This window comes from Dryas octopetala, chromosome 7, assembly GCF_963921425.1.
Source record: "Dryas octopetala chromosome 7, drDryOcto1.1, whole genome shotgun sequence".
NCBI classification, from domain to species: Eukaryota; Viridiplantae; Streptophyta; class Magnoliopsida; order Rosales; family Rosaceae; genus Dryas; species Dryas octopetala.
Genome location: NC_141372.1, coordinates 15,460,215 through 15,477,179, shown reverse-complemented (window position 1 = coordinate 15,477,179; position 16,965 = coordinate 15,460,215). Strand labels below are relative to the sequence as shown.

Genomic DNA, 16,965 nt, shown 5'->3' with positions numbered 1-16,965 from the left:
CATCTCATGATTTAATTCATGGATAATTGTGATTTAGTGATATGTTGCCATGATCTGAGATGGTTGCTTATAGATTCGTAAACAACAAGTGACCTTGGAAACTTGTTTACTTGTATTTTCTTGATTGTACTAAGCTTCTAGCTAAATGACATTAACTTAGACATAATGAAGCTACCTAGTTACCTCTATTATGTTTTGAATGTGATTGAGCCAGTTTGGAAAATGTACCTGTTTTTGTTAAAACTTACTTTGTTATTAAAGAACTATCTTGAATTGTCTGCAATGATTTTGAACTAGTTGAGCAATGAATCAGTTGTTTTGGTGATGCTCACCCCTAAAGAGTTTGTGAGTACATGATACACTTAGGCCAATGCTTAGCTTTGTCGAACTTTCAGATTCAGAGGAGGGAGGATATTAGAAGAGGAGAACTCCCAACATTGATATACCAACAGCCCCAACTTCAGAAGACTCGAGTGAGGAGGAAGACCCCTCATTGGATGAGTGTGTAACAACCCTTTCTCTTTATTGTTTTAGTTAAGAAACCTAGAGTTGAAGTTACTAAGGATTGGCATGGCTCATTATTGAACTTACTTTGCCTTTATTTTCAAATGTTTCGTTTTAATACTTCAATTAAAGGAATTCAATTTACAAATCTTGTTTATAAAAACTTACTGCTTGGTATGTCTCAAGCAAGGGTCTGATACCTATACATATTTCTTTTAATTCCATTCAACTACTTAACCTAAGGGGCTCATCATGATGATAAAGCTTCCATTTCTGCTATCTCTTTGATTTACAATTAAAAAAAAAATAAAACATATTAACTTATTTGCTTATAGTTAACTTGCTTTACATTGATTATTAGCTTTGGATCACTCTCATTGGGATTTTAATGAGTTTGTTTCATGGTTAATGGCCAATGTGGCACTGCCACATGCCCAAAGTGACATATCCCATTTTGGGTGTGACATATCCCATTTTGGGTGTGATACATTTCCTTACTTTGACAACCACCAACGACAGCGGTGCGAAGCCACCAAAAACGTGGCTTCTCCGACGAGTTTTTCGGCAATTCTGACAATTCAGGTTGATTTTGATATATTTGTAATCCTTTTGTTATGGGCTTTCTGTTGATGTAATTGGTTAAGATCAATTGTGGATAGATGTGAAAACCCTAAACTAGAACTCTCGGCCACTGTGAGCTTCACCATGTGTGGCGATGTGTGTGCCATAATGACGAATATTTTAAGTCCTTTAATGATTCTAAACTTGTTTACAGTATAAGAACTCTGAAATTTGATTTTGGGTATGAAATTCGGCCAGGGCAGCCACTGTACATGGCAGCCAACCCTATGTCCAATCATTGTTTGGCAATATAACTATTAATTATATTAATTTAAATGTTGTTTCTGCTGCTAGATTATCTTTTAATCAAATCTGGTTTCAAACTAAAATGACTTATGTATTTTAAGAAATTTGAGATTACAATGCCGAATCATTGGGCATTGTACTCATGAAATCCTTAAAGTACGTGTCGCACGTGTCTAAGATTCAGGGCGTGACATTGTGCAACTCAAAATTTTTATTAATGGAGCCCACAACTTTCATTCACAACAATTTTGAAAAGCATGTGGATAGCTACTTTTCAAAATTGTACTGAGTGACCTAGAAGTGTGAGACACTATAGCTTTTGCTTTAATTACCAAATACCAAAACTGTTGTGAGTGACCTAGAATTGTCATCTACAACAGTTTTTTGTTGTTCAAGTACAATCCCAAACGGGCCAATATCATACATAAAACAAACACAAAGAAAAATCTCCCATGATTACAATAAGCAGCAACAAATCTTTGCAATCAGAATAAATTGAGAGATAACCCAACAACAAATCTCAATAAAATATAAAAACCCAAGAGGAAAAATTCTATTTCGCAAATAAAATAAAATAAAAACACTAAAACCCAATAACTCCTCTTGGGGTCGATCTTCGGATTTGGGTAGAGAAGTCATGACGGAACAGGTCTTGACAATGATATTTGATGAGGACTTTGGTGAGAGCTAGGTTGAACTTCTTATTTCAAGCAAATCACGATGACGAAGAGCAGAAAAGAGACAGAAGAGCTGATTGATATAGATGCAACAATGAAAGAATTAGACATGGCAGAAAACAATTGGGAGTTGGGAAAGGGATTATGAGCCTTCACGAAGTGACAAAATTACCCTTGAGAATGTGGTCATGTACAAAGAGTTTGGATAGTTCTGTTAAATTTTGTAACGGAAATTCAAATTGATATCAATTAGAGACAAAATAAAAAATAAGATACCAAATTGGGATAAATTAGAATTTAAGTATCAATTTAGGACATGGGTTAAAGTAGGGTTCGGTTCGGTTCGGTTACCGAACCGCTGTAGCCAAACCACCGACTTAAAATCGTCGGAATGGCCCAATTGCCTACTGCTGCCAACTCCAACAATGTCGTTTAACTGTAGGTCGGGTTACTGACCTTGTCGGATTGTTCGGGTCGTATGGGCTTTACCGACAGTCATATTGGGCCACTTTTTGGCCCAACTTTTAAGGCCTAAACCAGATTGTGGCAATTTTTTTTGCCATATTTTTAAGGCCTAAAACCAACATTCTCAATGTTAGTAAAATATTGGCACTGTCAAGGTATTGTTAAACCTTAAAATAAGAATTAAGGCATAACCATGCATTAATTTATTCATGATATAAGAATTTAAACTACTTAACATTAAACCTAATTAAAACTAGGGGTGAGAATGGGTCGGGTCGGGCCTATATCGGCCAAACAACCGACCCACCCGACTAATTGAGTTTGATGAATTTTGAAAACCATTATCGGCCCGACTTTGGTGAGTCGGTTGTGGGTTGGCCCGAATTGTTTTTAGACACATTCCTAATAAACATTAAACAACATCAAAACCCTTTAAATTAAGCTTCGAAACTACAAAAATGGTCGGAAAAGAGAAGTCAGTGGGAGAGAGAAGTCGGTTGGGAATATGGTATAAAAAAGGTGTTTGGAGAGAGCAAGTGATATTTGTGTTTGAGTTTGGCTTTTGTTTTGGTTTGTTCAAGACAATGGAGCTTGGAGAATAACGCATGTTTGATGACCTCTAACAAATCTTGAGGAAGAAGAAGGGTATCTAGCAAGCTGTTGAACCTATGTTGAGAAAAAAAAAACAGTGAATTTATGAAGCTAAGACTGAGAATTCAGAGTGATAGGGTTAGAATGTACCAGGAAGATAGATCTATGGCTTTCAGGGTGGTGCGGGCGTGGTGGCGACGCGGTGGTGAATGGTGAATTGGTGATGGTATCGAGCTGAGAGAGATAGAGAGTGAGAGCTGAGACTGAGAGATGGTTGTTGAGAGAATGAGAAAGTGAGTGGATGAGTTGGGTTTGGGCCTGGGATCCACTCACACACACACTCTTGGGTTTGGGATAAACACACACACACACACACACACACACACACTACCACACAGCCCAAGCTTCCCAAAGGCCAAAAGAAAAAAAAAAAAAAAAACATCCCAAAGTCGGTTGATGGGTCGGTTGGTCTACAACCAACTTTCCCCAATTTAGAAACCACCAACCGAACCAACTTTTTTGGTTCAGTTGGTAATATCTGACACGACCTTTGTGGGTCGATTGTTAGTTGCATATCAGCCAAAAAAAATGGGTTGGTTGTTGGGTAAAAATCGGCCCATTCCCACCCCTAATGAAAACCATGCATTATTCAATATGTTAACTTTAAACCTATTTGGCTACTTATAGCTAGTCTATACAATTACAATCCATTACAAGTTTAAGATCTTACAAGTTTACAACCTAACCAACCTAACCAACCTAACTTCAAAGTGACCAGCAATCAGAAACGCTTTGAAACTTCAAAGTGACCTTGACCCCTTCAAACTTCAAATTGAGCAGCAGTAGCAGCAACATTGGCCATCAATTTGAAATGCCATCAATCTAATAAGAAATGACATTAGTGTGTACAAGTGATTGGCTTAGAGCAAAAGAATTTAATTTCTACAAGGATCCAACTGATGAGGAAGTTGAATTCTACAAGAAACTTCAAGAACTTGAATCAAGTAATAATTTAAGCTTGATGCCTTTATGTTTGAACTTGACTCTGTTTGTTGCCTTTCTGATAAAGTAATAATTTTTGTATTTTTTGCAGTGGTGGCTACTTCACAACTGTCCACAAGTGAAGTACCAGTTGGTGGCTCCATCAACTAACTGATAATTTGTGATAATGCTTGTATTTTTGTATTTTTGGTTTCTTGTTAGTTGTTACCTACTTTGCTGGGCATTTGGTTCAAATGCTGGCATTTCAGATTGTGCAAAGTTGCAAACAATCAAGTAACTTGAGAATGTGCAAACAGTCATACAACAAGCACATTCTCAAGTTTCATTGTCAAGTATCAATCATATAGTCAACACACACATTGTCGATCAAACAGAAAGGGATTGAATGTATGATTGATACTTTTAACCAATTACAATTCACAACTATAGTACTATAAGTCTATCATACAGTCAACACAGTCATATAGTATTGTCTATTTCAATTACAGTCAAGGCATCACAATTCACAACTTGTAATTGAAATAGACAGTCCTATAAGTCTATTACATATACTAGCTACAATTCACAATTCACAACTATAAGTCTAGATACAATACTATAAGTCTATAATTGAAATTCACAAGCAAGCAATCAACAAACCAACTATAAGTCTATATATAGAAAACAGTGCAATAGCAAGAAATCAGCAACCAAAATCACAAGCAAGCAATCATCAACCTTGCAATAAAAGCATTCAAATAACAAATGTTAAATTGAGCCAATTAACTAGAATTGTAATTAATCGATGTGAATTGATTTAATTGAAAACCTAGATAGCCCTAATTCGTAAAAGCCCCAATCCCAGAATCAATTCAATTCATGATCAGAGCCTTTGATCATGAATTAAATTGATTATGTACCCTACAAGCCCCAATCCCCAAACCCCAAACCCCAAAAGCCCCAATTTAAAAAACCCTAAAAGCCCCAATTTCGAAAACCCAAAAAATTAAAACCCTAACTACTAGTGACAGAGGGAGATCTGGTTGTCTTACCTCTAGTGGTGGTGGCATTTGGTTACTCAGAGAGAGAATAGACAGATCGAGGGAGATTGATGAGATATTTGATCTCGAAGAAAGAGAAGAGAAATGAGAGAGGGAGAAGATATGAGGTTGAGATGAGAGGGACGTGGTGGTGGTGGTGGCGTTTGGTTGTGGTGGTCTGAGAGAAGAAAAGATGATGAGGTCGCAAAGAGAGAAAAGAGTGAAGATAGACTGAGAGAGATGAGAGTGTGTGTGATCTAAATGGGGTTAGGGTATATTTTAGGGATCTGGTGGTGTAGGCTGCATGATAAAGATCGTGCACCCTCCATTTAATAGCCATAATTTAATTGTTAATTAAAAAATAATAAATAAATATATATATAGGAGTGCTCTAAAACTAATTAGTTAGCAAGTTAATATGAAGCTAACTATGCTTTTGAGACCACCACATAACCAATCTCATAATCCGAACCGTCAATTATTTAGGTCATACTTCAAAGATTATCATTACAAAAAATCAACTAAATCAGAAATCATTTAGTCATCTAATTGAGATCAAATAAATAGACGATCAGTGTTTTCGATAAAAGCATATAAATAGTTGTTGTTATAATCGAATGACTAAATGATTTCCGATTTTAGAGATTTTTTACAGGGATGATCTTTAAAGTAGGACCTAAAAAATAGACGGTTCGGATTTTAAGATTACATTATGCGGTGGGCCCAACATGATAGTTAGATTTGTATTAACTTACTAACTAGTTACTTTTAGAGCATTCTTGATATATATATATATATATATATATATATATTGGTTTGAGTCGATTTATTGACAGTTTGGAGGTTTCCAAACCGTTGCCGTGAATTGCGTGGTCGGTTCGGTAGAAGAACTGCCACTTCCTTTTTTTTTTTTTTGTCATTTTTGCAGTCGGTTTCGGTTAATCAGTTAATTTTCCCAGCCCTATGTTAAAGTTCAAGTACCAAATTGAAAAAATAATTCAAAAAAAGAATTTCTTAAAGAGCAAACAAGCAACTTTTTTATTTTTGGCCAAACCAAACAAGCAACTTCAGACTGAGAGAGAGAGAGAGAGAGAGAGTAAATCATTGAAAGGAGCTATGATGAAGAGTGCAAGTGCGAGTGCGAGTGCGGTGTCCATCTTCTTAACCCTATGCTTGCTGCTACGGACGGGTCAAGCAATTTGGCTGACCCTACCGGCCTCTGGCACCAAGTGCGTCTCCGAGGAAATCCAGAACAACGTCGTCGTTTTGGCCGATTACGTCGTCATTTCTGACGATCACTCACTCGCCCCCACCATCTCCGCCAAGGTTTGCTCGAATTTCCTTTTTTATCCCTGCCCATTACCCCCCTTCAAATTCTAAGAAACTGTGCTATATGGGTTTTTGATTTCCATTTTGATCGCAATTATATAGATATGTATATTACCCACAAAAAAAAAACCCCAATATTTAGTTGATTGGATATTCTTTCCATGCTTAATTAAGAAAAAAACAATCTAAAATGTAACAGGGGATCTTGGGTTCTACTTGATGTTGTTTTTGGGTACTACTTGATGCTGTTCTAGGTTCTAGAACAAAATACAGGTTGTGTCAACTGTCAGTGCAGTTGCTTAGATCTGCAACTAAATTTACTCAGACACCCTTAGTTGGGTTATGAGTTAGTGCCACATTGGGAATTACTCAAACTATAACTAAATTTATCAACAATAAGACCGTTGGACATCTTAGTGGTTGCTAGTAAATCGAAGGGATTCTCTTTTCTATATTGGGGATAGAGGCTAAATGGTTGTGGTTCATTGGTGTTCAGATTTGTGTTGTGTGTAGCTAACGAAATTTTTTATGTTACATTTCTTTATTGTCTTTCTCTAGAATCCCAAGTTTAGTAAACTTGAATAAGATACATCATTGCTAGAACGTCAAGTCCTATAGGGGCATCAAACCTGTATTTACTTGATGTTTGAGGAGGGATTTAAGTGACTTTGTGGGCAAAGTTCCTGCTGTAATCAACTTAGTTGGGCTGTAGATTTCACTTATTGATAATGAGCAAATGAAGTTTTAAGGAGAAATTAATTACATTGACAGGTTCTCTACCGTTTGACTTGTATAATTATGCTTCTTCTTTTTTTTGAAAGATAAAGTAATTACATTGACAAGTTCTCTACCCTTTTAACTTGTATAATTATGTTTCGTCGTAGATTTGGTATAGCTTTCTTGTTTTAATAGAAGTTCTTGTTCTTCTTTAGGTGACATCGCCTTATGGGAACAATCTTCATAGCAGGGAGAATGCAACACATGGTCAGTTTGCCTTCACAACTCATGAGGCTGGAAACTACCTGGCATGTTTCTGGGTTGATGGTAATAATCCTGGTGGTGGTGGGATAAGTGTGAACCTTGACTGGAAAACTGGAATTGCAGCTAAGGATTGGGAGTCAGTGGCAAGAAAAGAGAAGATTGAGGTAAGCACTGGGATAACTATACAATATGCTTATATGATATATCTGTATATGCATGTGTGCATGTATGCACGTATGTATATGATGTTTTTTCATTCATTTTTTGTTTTATTTTTATTTTTTAATGATGACATTTATTTATCCCAATAAAGGAAATTAAGAGTGAACTGAGCATTGTTTTCAAAGGTTATTGAAATCTGGTGCTTCAAATGGTCATAGAAATGAATTTCTAAATTGAAAGCTGTAGATACATGTAACTGAAAATTCACTTTCTGCCCACTATATTGACTTATTAAGTGCGGTGCCTTCACTCTAAATTTTGAGTAATGGGGGTCGATGTGGTGCCTGAGTCAAATATACGCTTTGTTGAAGTCTTATATAAGTACTTTAACCAATCAGTATACTTCCAAGTTTTGATGAGAAAGAGGCATGACATATTCTTTTTTATGTTTTAACCATAATTTGATTTTTTTTTTAAATGAGTATTGGTAAGATTGAGTAAATGTACATTTTACTGATCATGTTCTCAGAAGTGCGAACACCATTTTATTAACATCAGAAGTTTTTCTTTGTGATAATGTTGTATGTATTAGTTACGACCAATGACAAATATACTGATATAGGTAGATGGTCTAGATTTATGAAAATATCAGTAAAAAATATCGATATTGGTGGAAAATAAAAAATGACGGAAGTTTGCTTTAAAATATTGGAATTTTGAATGGAACTTTAAAAAACCTCAAAGCAAGCAATAATGCATCAATTAACCATGTAAACTTATAAAATAGTATATCTGTGATGGAATATGACATGGAAGGTAAAAACAATGGGCGTCGAGCATGCTGCCGCCACATTTTAAATCTTGAATGCAATGTGCAAAATAAAGACATAATACAATGAACTAAAAACATAATAAGTAATAAACATTTTATATTTAACTGTTATAAACATATTATGAACCTAGTAAGGATGAAATTTTCGGTGAAATTGCTGAAATTTCAGCCAAATCATGGTATCAACATTCAATAAGGGAAAAGGTGTAACTTTCTACCATGTCACTGAAATATCATAAAATTTTAAAAATTTTGGTAGTTTCAGTAAAATTTCGATGTACTTGTTTCAGTCAATTTCTACTGAAATTTTGGTAATTGGAACAAATATCGGCTGCTCTATTATTTGTTTCTTTCTAGCCCAGCATCTCACCTGATATATTTCCACTTTCGGGATAGAAGCCTTTAGTCTTTATTTGTTTAAACATTAAAGTCTACCCTATTTTAGCACTGAAATGATTAGGCTTTGATGTTTAAATAATAAAGACTAGATGCTTGTAGCACCAAAAGTGGAAATATATAAGCTGCTTTTGTAGCTTTAAAGTTTGAACAAGTACTTGAGATGGTAAACCAAGAAATAATAAAGAAAAATTTCAGTTGATATTTCTGTTCCAATTACTGAAATTTCTACCCAAATATCGGTAGAAATCGACTGAAGTTAATAGATTTTTTTCTTGATACACCGAAATTTTACCAAAACTATCGAAATTGGCGTAATTTCGTTGATAGGTTGAAGGTTGGAAGAAAGGATAAATTTCACATTACACACTGACTTTCACATGAATGCTGATGCACGTGTACATATTTAAAAGGTTAATATTGTATATAGACTCAATACATGTACGGTTGGTTGCTTAAGGGAAAGATATACCTAGAGGCTAGGGACCATTAGCTGGGCTAGTTGGTGTGTTCATATAGTTATTGTTATACCATTGTCATGCAACTAATGTTTCCAGCATGCCCTACTTTTAAATTTTGTTTCGCATCATCAGCCTTAATTGTGCTTATTTCTTTGTTCCTCTGTCCACATATATCTGCTTGAAACTTCACTGTTTGTGGTATTTTACAATTCTATAACTAGCCTAGAAAGGGTGATGGGCTTTTCAAAACTTTATGATTAACACTGCAAACACAACCAAATCAACCTAATAATATATCAATCAAAATCCAACTTAAAGTCTTGAATTAAGCAATCTGAGCCTATATATATATTAGAAACATATACACCTAAAACTTAAATTGCTTGCTTCACACTGTCAATCACTTAGCAATAAAGTAACGTGCACAAGGAATTTTTAAATGGACAATCCAAATGGGAAAACTACTAGACCTAGTCTAGAAAATGCAAAAATTTACTAAGAATAACAACCATACAAGACTTGACACTTGTACAAGCACAATGATCTAGTTCTATTTATACACCTTATTGTGCTTATTCGTGAAAAGCTATATGTCATCTCTGCTATAGCTTAAATCCATGATCAACCCAAAATTGTAACCTTCCTATGGCTTTTAAGCTACTTCTAGCTACGTTAGTTCTAACATCGACTCCCCTAAGGTTCAATAGGTCTTATATAGCACACTCGCTCTTATCTTTCACCAATGCTTGTTCTGATCTTTCTACAGCTTCTTCAAGTGTTCTCACCTTCCATGCTTGTCTTCTTGGATACCTTCACTGGCGCAAGCTTCTTCATGAAATTGTCCTTGATCTTCAAGGCACAAGCTCTAATGCTCTCACAATGAAAGAATAAAACAAAGGATATGGTAGCCTACAGAAAGAATAAAAATGTTAGTATTGGTGGAAATATTGGTAGTTCATATTTATGGAAATATCTGTTGCAATATTTGTAAATTAGCAGAAACAATGGAAATTAATTTATAAACACAGAACTTTGTATAACACCTTTGACCTTAGGAAATGCTAAACCAATTAATAGCACATCAATTAAACATGTACATTCAAAATTAACTCAGCAGTTTGCTCCTAATGAAAGGAAGCAAACCCAAGATGAAAACTTAAAGAAAATAAAAGCTGAAAAAGACCCTGAAGTAAGTTTATATACCTTTTAAAAGTCCAAATATGTTTAGAAGTAAGGGTGCAAAAATACATTGAAATCGACTATCCAAAACTTGACGCAACAGTCTTGAAGGAACTACCAAGAAATTGTGTGAAAAACCATTTGAATGAGAGAAGAAAACATTTGAAAGAAAATTCAAGATAATATGGACAACCTATTGGGCTATGGGCTCGATCGTTTGACCTATATATGCAGAAAAATTGGCCGCTCAATTTTTCACAGAAAACTCATGTGCATGAATCCGATTCCAAAAATATGTATTCATATAACATCAAATACATGTTTAATCACAGAATGCATAAACCTAGACATCTAAGTCCAATCTTTGGACTTAAGTTTATAGGAATCGTGAGTAAACTTAGATGCTTAGGTCCTACATTCTAAGTGATAAACATGTTTTTGATGTTATAGGAATACATGTTTTTGAAATAGCCAACACAGATGCTTATACTTATCATGCAACATGGCTTGGGCCTCTGCCGAGTTCTTGCAACTTCACTTGGAACTATTACCAACTTGACTAAATTATAACAGAGTCAAGTGTTTTGGATACTGAATTAGCCAACATAGGCATGCATGAGACTCAAGTGTTTTTCTGTTTCTGATTGATTGACCTAACACTGGCCACGTAGGGTCTTGAGCTAGAGTTGCGGAAACTTGAAGGAGCAGTGGAGGCCATCCATGAGAATCTACTCTATCTCAAGGGCAGGTAACATTTACGTATCTAATAGGAATGCATTCAACATTCCTGTACTTTATTTCTGTTGTAATCCATTCCTTGTACTGTGTTGCATGTACTCAGAGAAGCAGAGATGAGGGATGTGAGCGAAAGAACTAATGCCCGGGTGGCGTGGTTTAGTATGATGTCCTTGGGTGTCTGCATCATAGTTTCAACACTTCAGTTATGGCACTTGAAGACATTTTTCCAAAAGAAGAAGCTCATTTAGATTATGCTACTCGAATTATCTTTGTAGATGAAAAATGAAAACTGAGAAAGAAAAGTTTTAATACCATGTAGTGTAAACTATGATTAGACAGACAAGTAGTTTTCTTGTTTTTGTTGAAAGAGAATTGAGAAAGGAAAAACATAGATACTTAAGTGAACTAAATGCGCAATTGCTATGCATTCATTTTGGTGCTGTCAAACTCATATTGCTTTCTGAAAATTTGTAATTGTCAACCAACTTTTTAGAGCATCTCCAACTAGGGGTCGGCAATGGCCCGGCCCAAATTTTTCGGGTTCCGGCTTAAATTATAAAGGCCCAATAGAGCTTTCGGGCCGGGCAGGGCCGGGCTTGGGCTTGGGCTTTTAATACACAAGCCCAAGGCCCGCCCATCGGGCTTTGGCTTGCGGGCTTGGAGGGCCGGGCCGGGCTAGGCCCGAACGGGCGGCCCAAAATGGGCTCAAAGTCTATTTAGACACATATATATCTTAAAAAAAAAAATAATATAGGATTTTGGCTATGTTGTGATTTGAACATGAGACCTCACATAACAACCTTCAACTCTCAACCAACTGAGATGACTAGTTTATTTGTCAAGTTTGTGAATTATAACATATTTAATAGCTCTTTCGTTTGTTTACTTAAATAAATTATTAATATGCTTATTAAGTTATTATATAATACTATTATGTTAGTAATAGTGTAATACCATAAATAATAAACTTTTAAAATTATATACAACATTATAATAAAACATAAATGTACATATGTTTTATTATATATTTTTATAAACAAACGATGCAATTGTGTTGTTAACGATCCGAACCGTTCAAATTTTAGTTCCTCACTCAAAGATAATTTGTGTAAAAAATTAGCTCAATCGGAGATGTGAAAATGACATAATGGTGGTCGAATTAATGAACGATCGTAGTTTTTCTAATGATGATCGAATGGGTAAATGAATTTCGATTTAGCCGATTTTTTGTACGGATGATCTTGACTATGAACATAGAAAATGAACGGGTCAGATTGTTGAAATCACGTTATGGTCTTCATAATTATGGAAACAACAAGGTTTCAACGAGAAAGTTATTATAATTATACTCTTCAAGTGTATTTATATGTAGAAGCTCACATATCGATCGTGTTTTCAACGATCCGAACTGTTCAAGTTTTAGTTCCTTACTCAAAGAGAATTCTTGCAAAAAATTAGCTTAATCGGAGATGTTAAAATGATGTAACAGTGGTCAAATTAATGAACGATCGTGGTTTTTCTAATGATAATCGAATGGATAGATAAATTCTGATTTAGCCGATTTTTTGTAAGGATGATCTTTGACTATGAAAATAGAAAATGAACGGTTCAGATCGTTGAATTAATGAATTGACGATCGTGGTTTAATAACTTTAATTATAGTTGTATTATAAAAGTTGTATATACACATATACATTTATGTTTTATCATACTTGTAATGTTGTATATAATTTTAAAAGTTTATTACTTTATTATTTATGGTATTACATAGTTTACACTATTACTATTTACTAATATTATAGTATTATATAATAACTTAATAAGCATATTAATAATTTATTAGAGTAAACAAACGAAAAACCTATTAAATATGTTATGATTCCCAAATTGGGCTTTGGGTCGGGGTTTGGGTCGGGGTTTGGGCGGACCTAAATGGGCCGGGCTTCGGGCGGCCCATGGACTTCAAGGGGATGGCTCAAGCCCAACCCAAGAGACTTTCGGGCCGGATCGGGCCAAATCGGGCTTCGGGCCTAATGGGCCAGGCTGGCTTCGGGTGGGCTTCAGGCCTTGGGCTTTTTGGTGAGGCCTATCTCCAGCTTACCTAAACCTTTCTCTCATTTGGGGGAAATTGACATAAAACACATCTCCAACCTTCTATTAAAATATCTCATAATTTAAGTTTTTTAATCGAGTTGAATGAATGAGGCTCTTTAAATTATCCTCAAACCTTCAACAATTTGATTTTAGACTATAAATCCAAACAAAAAAAAAAGATTTAGGAAAAATTTCAATTTTAGAATTGGGTTGGGCTTGGCCCATCCCCTTGAAACCCATGGGCTGCCCGAAGCCCGGCCCGTTTAAGCCCGCCCAAAGCCCGGCCCAAACCCCGACCCAAAGCCCAATTTGGGAATCATAACATATTTAATAAGTTTTTCGTTTGTTTACTATAATAAATTATTAATATGCTTATTAAGTTATTATATAATACTATAATGTTAGTAAATAGTAATAGTGTAAACTATGTAATATCATAAATAATAAAGTAATAAACTTTTAAAATTATACACAACAGTACAACTATAATGAAACATAAATGTATATGTGTATATACAACTTTTATAATACAACTATAATTAAAGTTATTAAACCACGATCGTCAATTTATTAATTCAACGATCTGAACCGTTTATTTTTTATTTTCGTAGTCAAAGATCATCTTTACAAAAAATCGGCTAAATCAGAATTTATCTACCCATTCAATTATCATTAGAAAAACCACGATTGTTCATTAATTCGACCACCGTTACGTCACTTTTGCATCTTCGATTAAGCTAATTTTTTGCAAGAATTCTCTATGAGTGGGGAACTAAAACTTGAACGGTTCGGATCGTTGAAAACACGATCGATATGTGAGCTTCTACATATAAATACACTTGAAGAGTATAATTCTACTAACTTTCCCGTTGAAACCTTGTTGTTTCCATAATTATGAAGACCACAACGTGATTTCAACAATCTGACCCGTTCATTTTCAATGTTCATAGTCAAAGATCATCCGTACAAAAAATCGGCTAAATCGAAATTCATCTACCCATTCGATCATCATTAGAAAAACCACGATCGTTCATTAATTCGACCACCATTATGTCACTTTTACATCTCTAATTGAGCTAATTTTTTGCACGAATTATCTTTGAGTGAGGAACTAAAATTTGAACGGTTCGGATCGTTGACAACACAATTGCATCGTTTGTTTATAAAAATATGTAATAAAATATATAATAAAACATATATACATTTATGTTTTATTATAGTTGAAATGTTGTATATAATTTTAAAAGTTTATTATTTATGGTATTACACTATTACTAACGTAATAGTATTATATAATAACTTAATAAGCATATTAATAATTTATTGAAGTAAACAAACGAAAGAGTTATTAAATATATTATGATTCACAAACTTGACAAATAAACTAGTCAGCTCAGTTAGTTGAGAGTTGTAGGTTGTTATGTGAGGTCTTATATTCAAATCACAGCATAGCCAAAATCTTTTTTTTTTTTTTTTTTGAAGATATATATGTGTCTAAATAGGCTTTGAGCCTATTTTGGCCCGCCCGTTCGGGCCTAGCCCGGCCCGGCCCTCCAAGCCCGCAAGCCAAAGCCCGATGGGTGGGCCTTAGGCTTGTGTATTAAAGCCCAAGCCCGGCCCGAAAGCCTTATTGGGCTTCTATAATTCAAGCCCGAGCCTGGCCCGAACCCAAAAAATTTGGGCCGGGCTAGCCCAGCCAGGCCCATTGCTGACCCCTAGATAGTAGCCGTTGTTGACCACTTTCGGCATCAATAATTGAGTAGGGATTGTAGAGAATTTTTACCATTGGCTGGTTTTTTCCTATTTTGCCCTCACCAATTGTTTTCAGCACCTAGTTATTTAGGGTTAATTACAAAGCGATCTGCTTGATCTTTCTAAATTGCTTGGATAATTTGATGATTGTAAGGGTTAATTATGCGCACACCCTTAAGTCGTTTTATTCTCGTTTCATAACTTCTGAGGTTTCGGAAAATACAATGGCATCCCTCAAGGTTTTAAATCATTTTTACATAATCTCGTCCATTGAAATTCCTCAAAAAAGTATTAGCATCAATATAAAAACATTTAAAGATTAATTTACACAGACACATTCTATCGTACGTTTATATAACTTCTATCTAAGATTCCATATATTACAGTAAGATCCCTGAGGTTTTATCATGTATTTTCACACAATTCCTTAATCAAAACACATGTGATTTAATAAAACAATTCCAAATCAACCTCACAAATGCAATGTAAATACATTTAATTGGCAAGTTTCTAAGACAAACCTATCTTCGTAAACATTAGAAAAGTTAGAGTTTGTGTGTCTATGTTTAGTCTAAGTTGGTGAAGATTATCAAGTTTAGTCATGGGTGATCGATGCGCTCCAATGTTTCAAGCTCAGATTGTGGCGTTCGAGTTCATCTCCATCCTAGATGAGGTAAGTTAGTGATCATGTATTCATATGTGTCATCATTGTGGTTTATTTGATTTTTACTGAAAAAATGCCACGTTTTATACAATTTGGTAATTCTAGTTTAAACTTTCATTAAAATTTATTTGGGAGTTACTTTTCTATATATAGACAGTATATTTTAAACCCATAATCAATTCATGGAAAAAAATAATCAATTAATCATGTGAAAATATGACAAATTCACCAACCAAAAATATTCACCAAATAGCTTTAGAAATTAATTAAGAGCAATATGAGAAATTGAGAACCTTCTTGTCCTCAAAATATATGTGGCCAAATAAGATGAGACGTGTTATTTTTAAAATTTTTAACCCAATAACCAAACGCTATGTTTTCTTGTTAACCCCAAAGCTTCCCTCCCTCTCCCCCCCGTCCTCTCTCTCTTCTCCCCAATCTACTATGTTTACATTAGAATTTCTTCTCCTCTTCACTTCTCTTTCCTCAGCAAAACACCACAACACCCCAACAAATACACATTTGTACTCTCAACAAATAACAAAGCAAAGATGTCCTTGGATTCGCAGTAGAATGCACTAAAAGAAAATATAATTTTGAGATTGAATAAATAAAGTGTGGTGGCGTGATCTGGCATGATCATCTAAGGAAAAAACTAAAATAGACCTTGCATGCACAACTTAAACGGCACATAGAAAAGTTACACTAGTCTAAACATAAGGGGTATATGAGATTTTGAATTGAAATGATCAAGAGTTATAACGTGATAGAGAAAGAAGATTATATATTATACTTCAAAATGATTTAGAGCTCTTCACTATATATACATGCAGTCTTCCAAGTTTCATAGAAGCACTACTCAATGGTTAAACACTTAAATTATCCCTCCTTAAGTAAGAGAATAAATAACATACAATCTGTCAAATATGAAAACAAATGATATTCTTATAACCAAATAATGAAGCAACGAATTTAGCATAAGAAAATATCTAGCACAATCTGTAATAGGTACTAGAGCAAGGAATTGTTTCTCTTCCCCCATTGGGAAGGCAGCCAGTACTGGTTAAACAATACAAGTCAACCATGCATCGATTTCTAACTCTTCTTCCTTGTCACCTTTCAATGCGATCATACTTCCGTGCCAATGACTTAATGACTTTGATAATCACTGAGTAATATCCTGTACGTGTGCAACAAGCAAAAGGATTATAATGCAATACCTTGTCTGATGTAGCACGCAGGAAATTACTCG

General features: G+C 34.9%; 1 protein-coding gene across 1 annotated transcript; it reads left to right on the top strand.

Moving 5' to 3' along the window:
- The first annotated feature begins 6,181 nt into the window (after positions 1-6,181).
- LOC147280032 (transmembrane emp24 domain-containing protein p24delta3-like) lies at positions 6,182-11,670 on the top strand. The gene is made up of 4 exons (XM_086251149.1): positions 6,182-6,451; positions 7,387-7,599; positions 11,137-11,213; positions 11,307-11,670. The coding sequence occupies exons 1-4, from the start codon at positions 6,242-6,244 to the stop codon at positions 11,449-11,451; spliced, it is 645 nt and encodes a 214-aa protein (XP_086107275.1). The 5' UTR covers positions 6,182-6,241; the 3' UTR covers positions 11,452-11,670.
- The last annotated feature ends 5,295 nt before the right edge of the window (positions 11,671-16,965 follow it).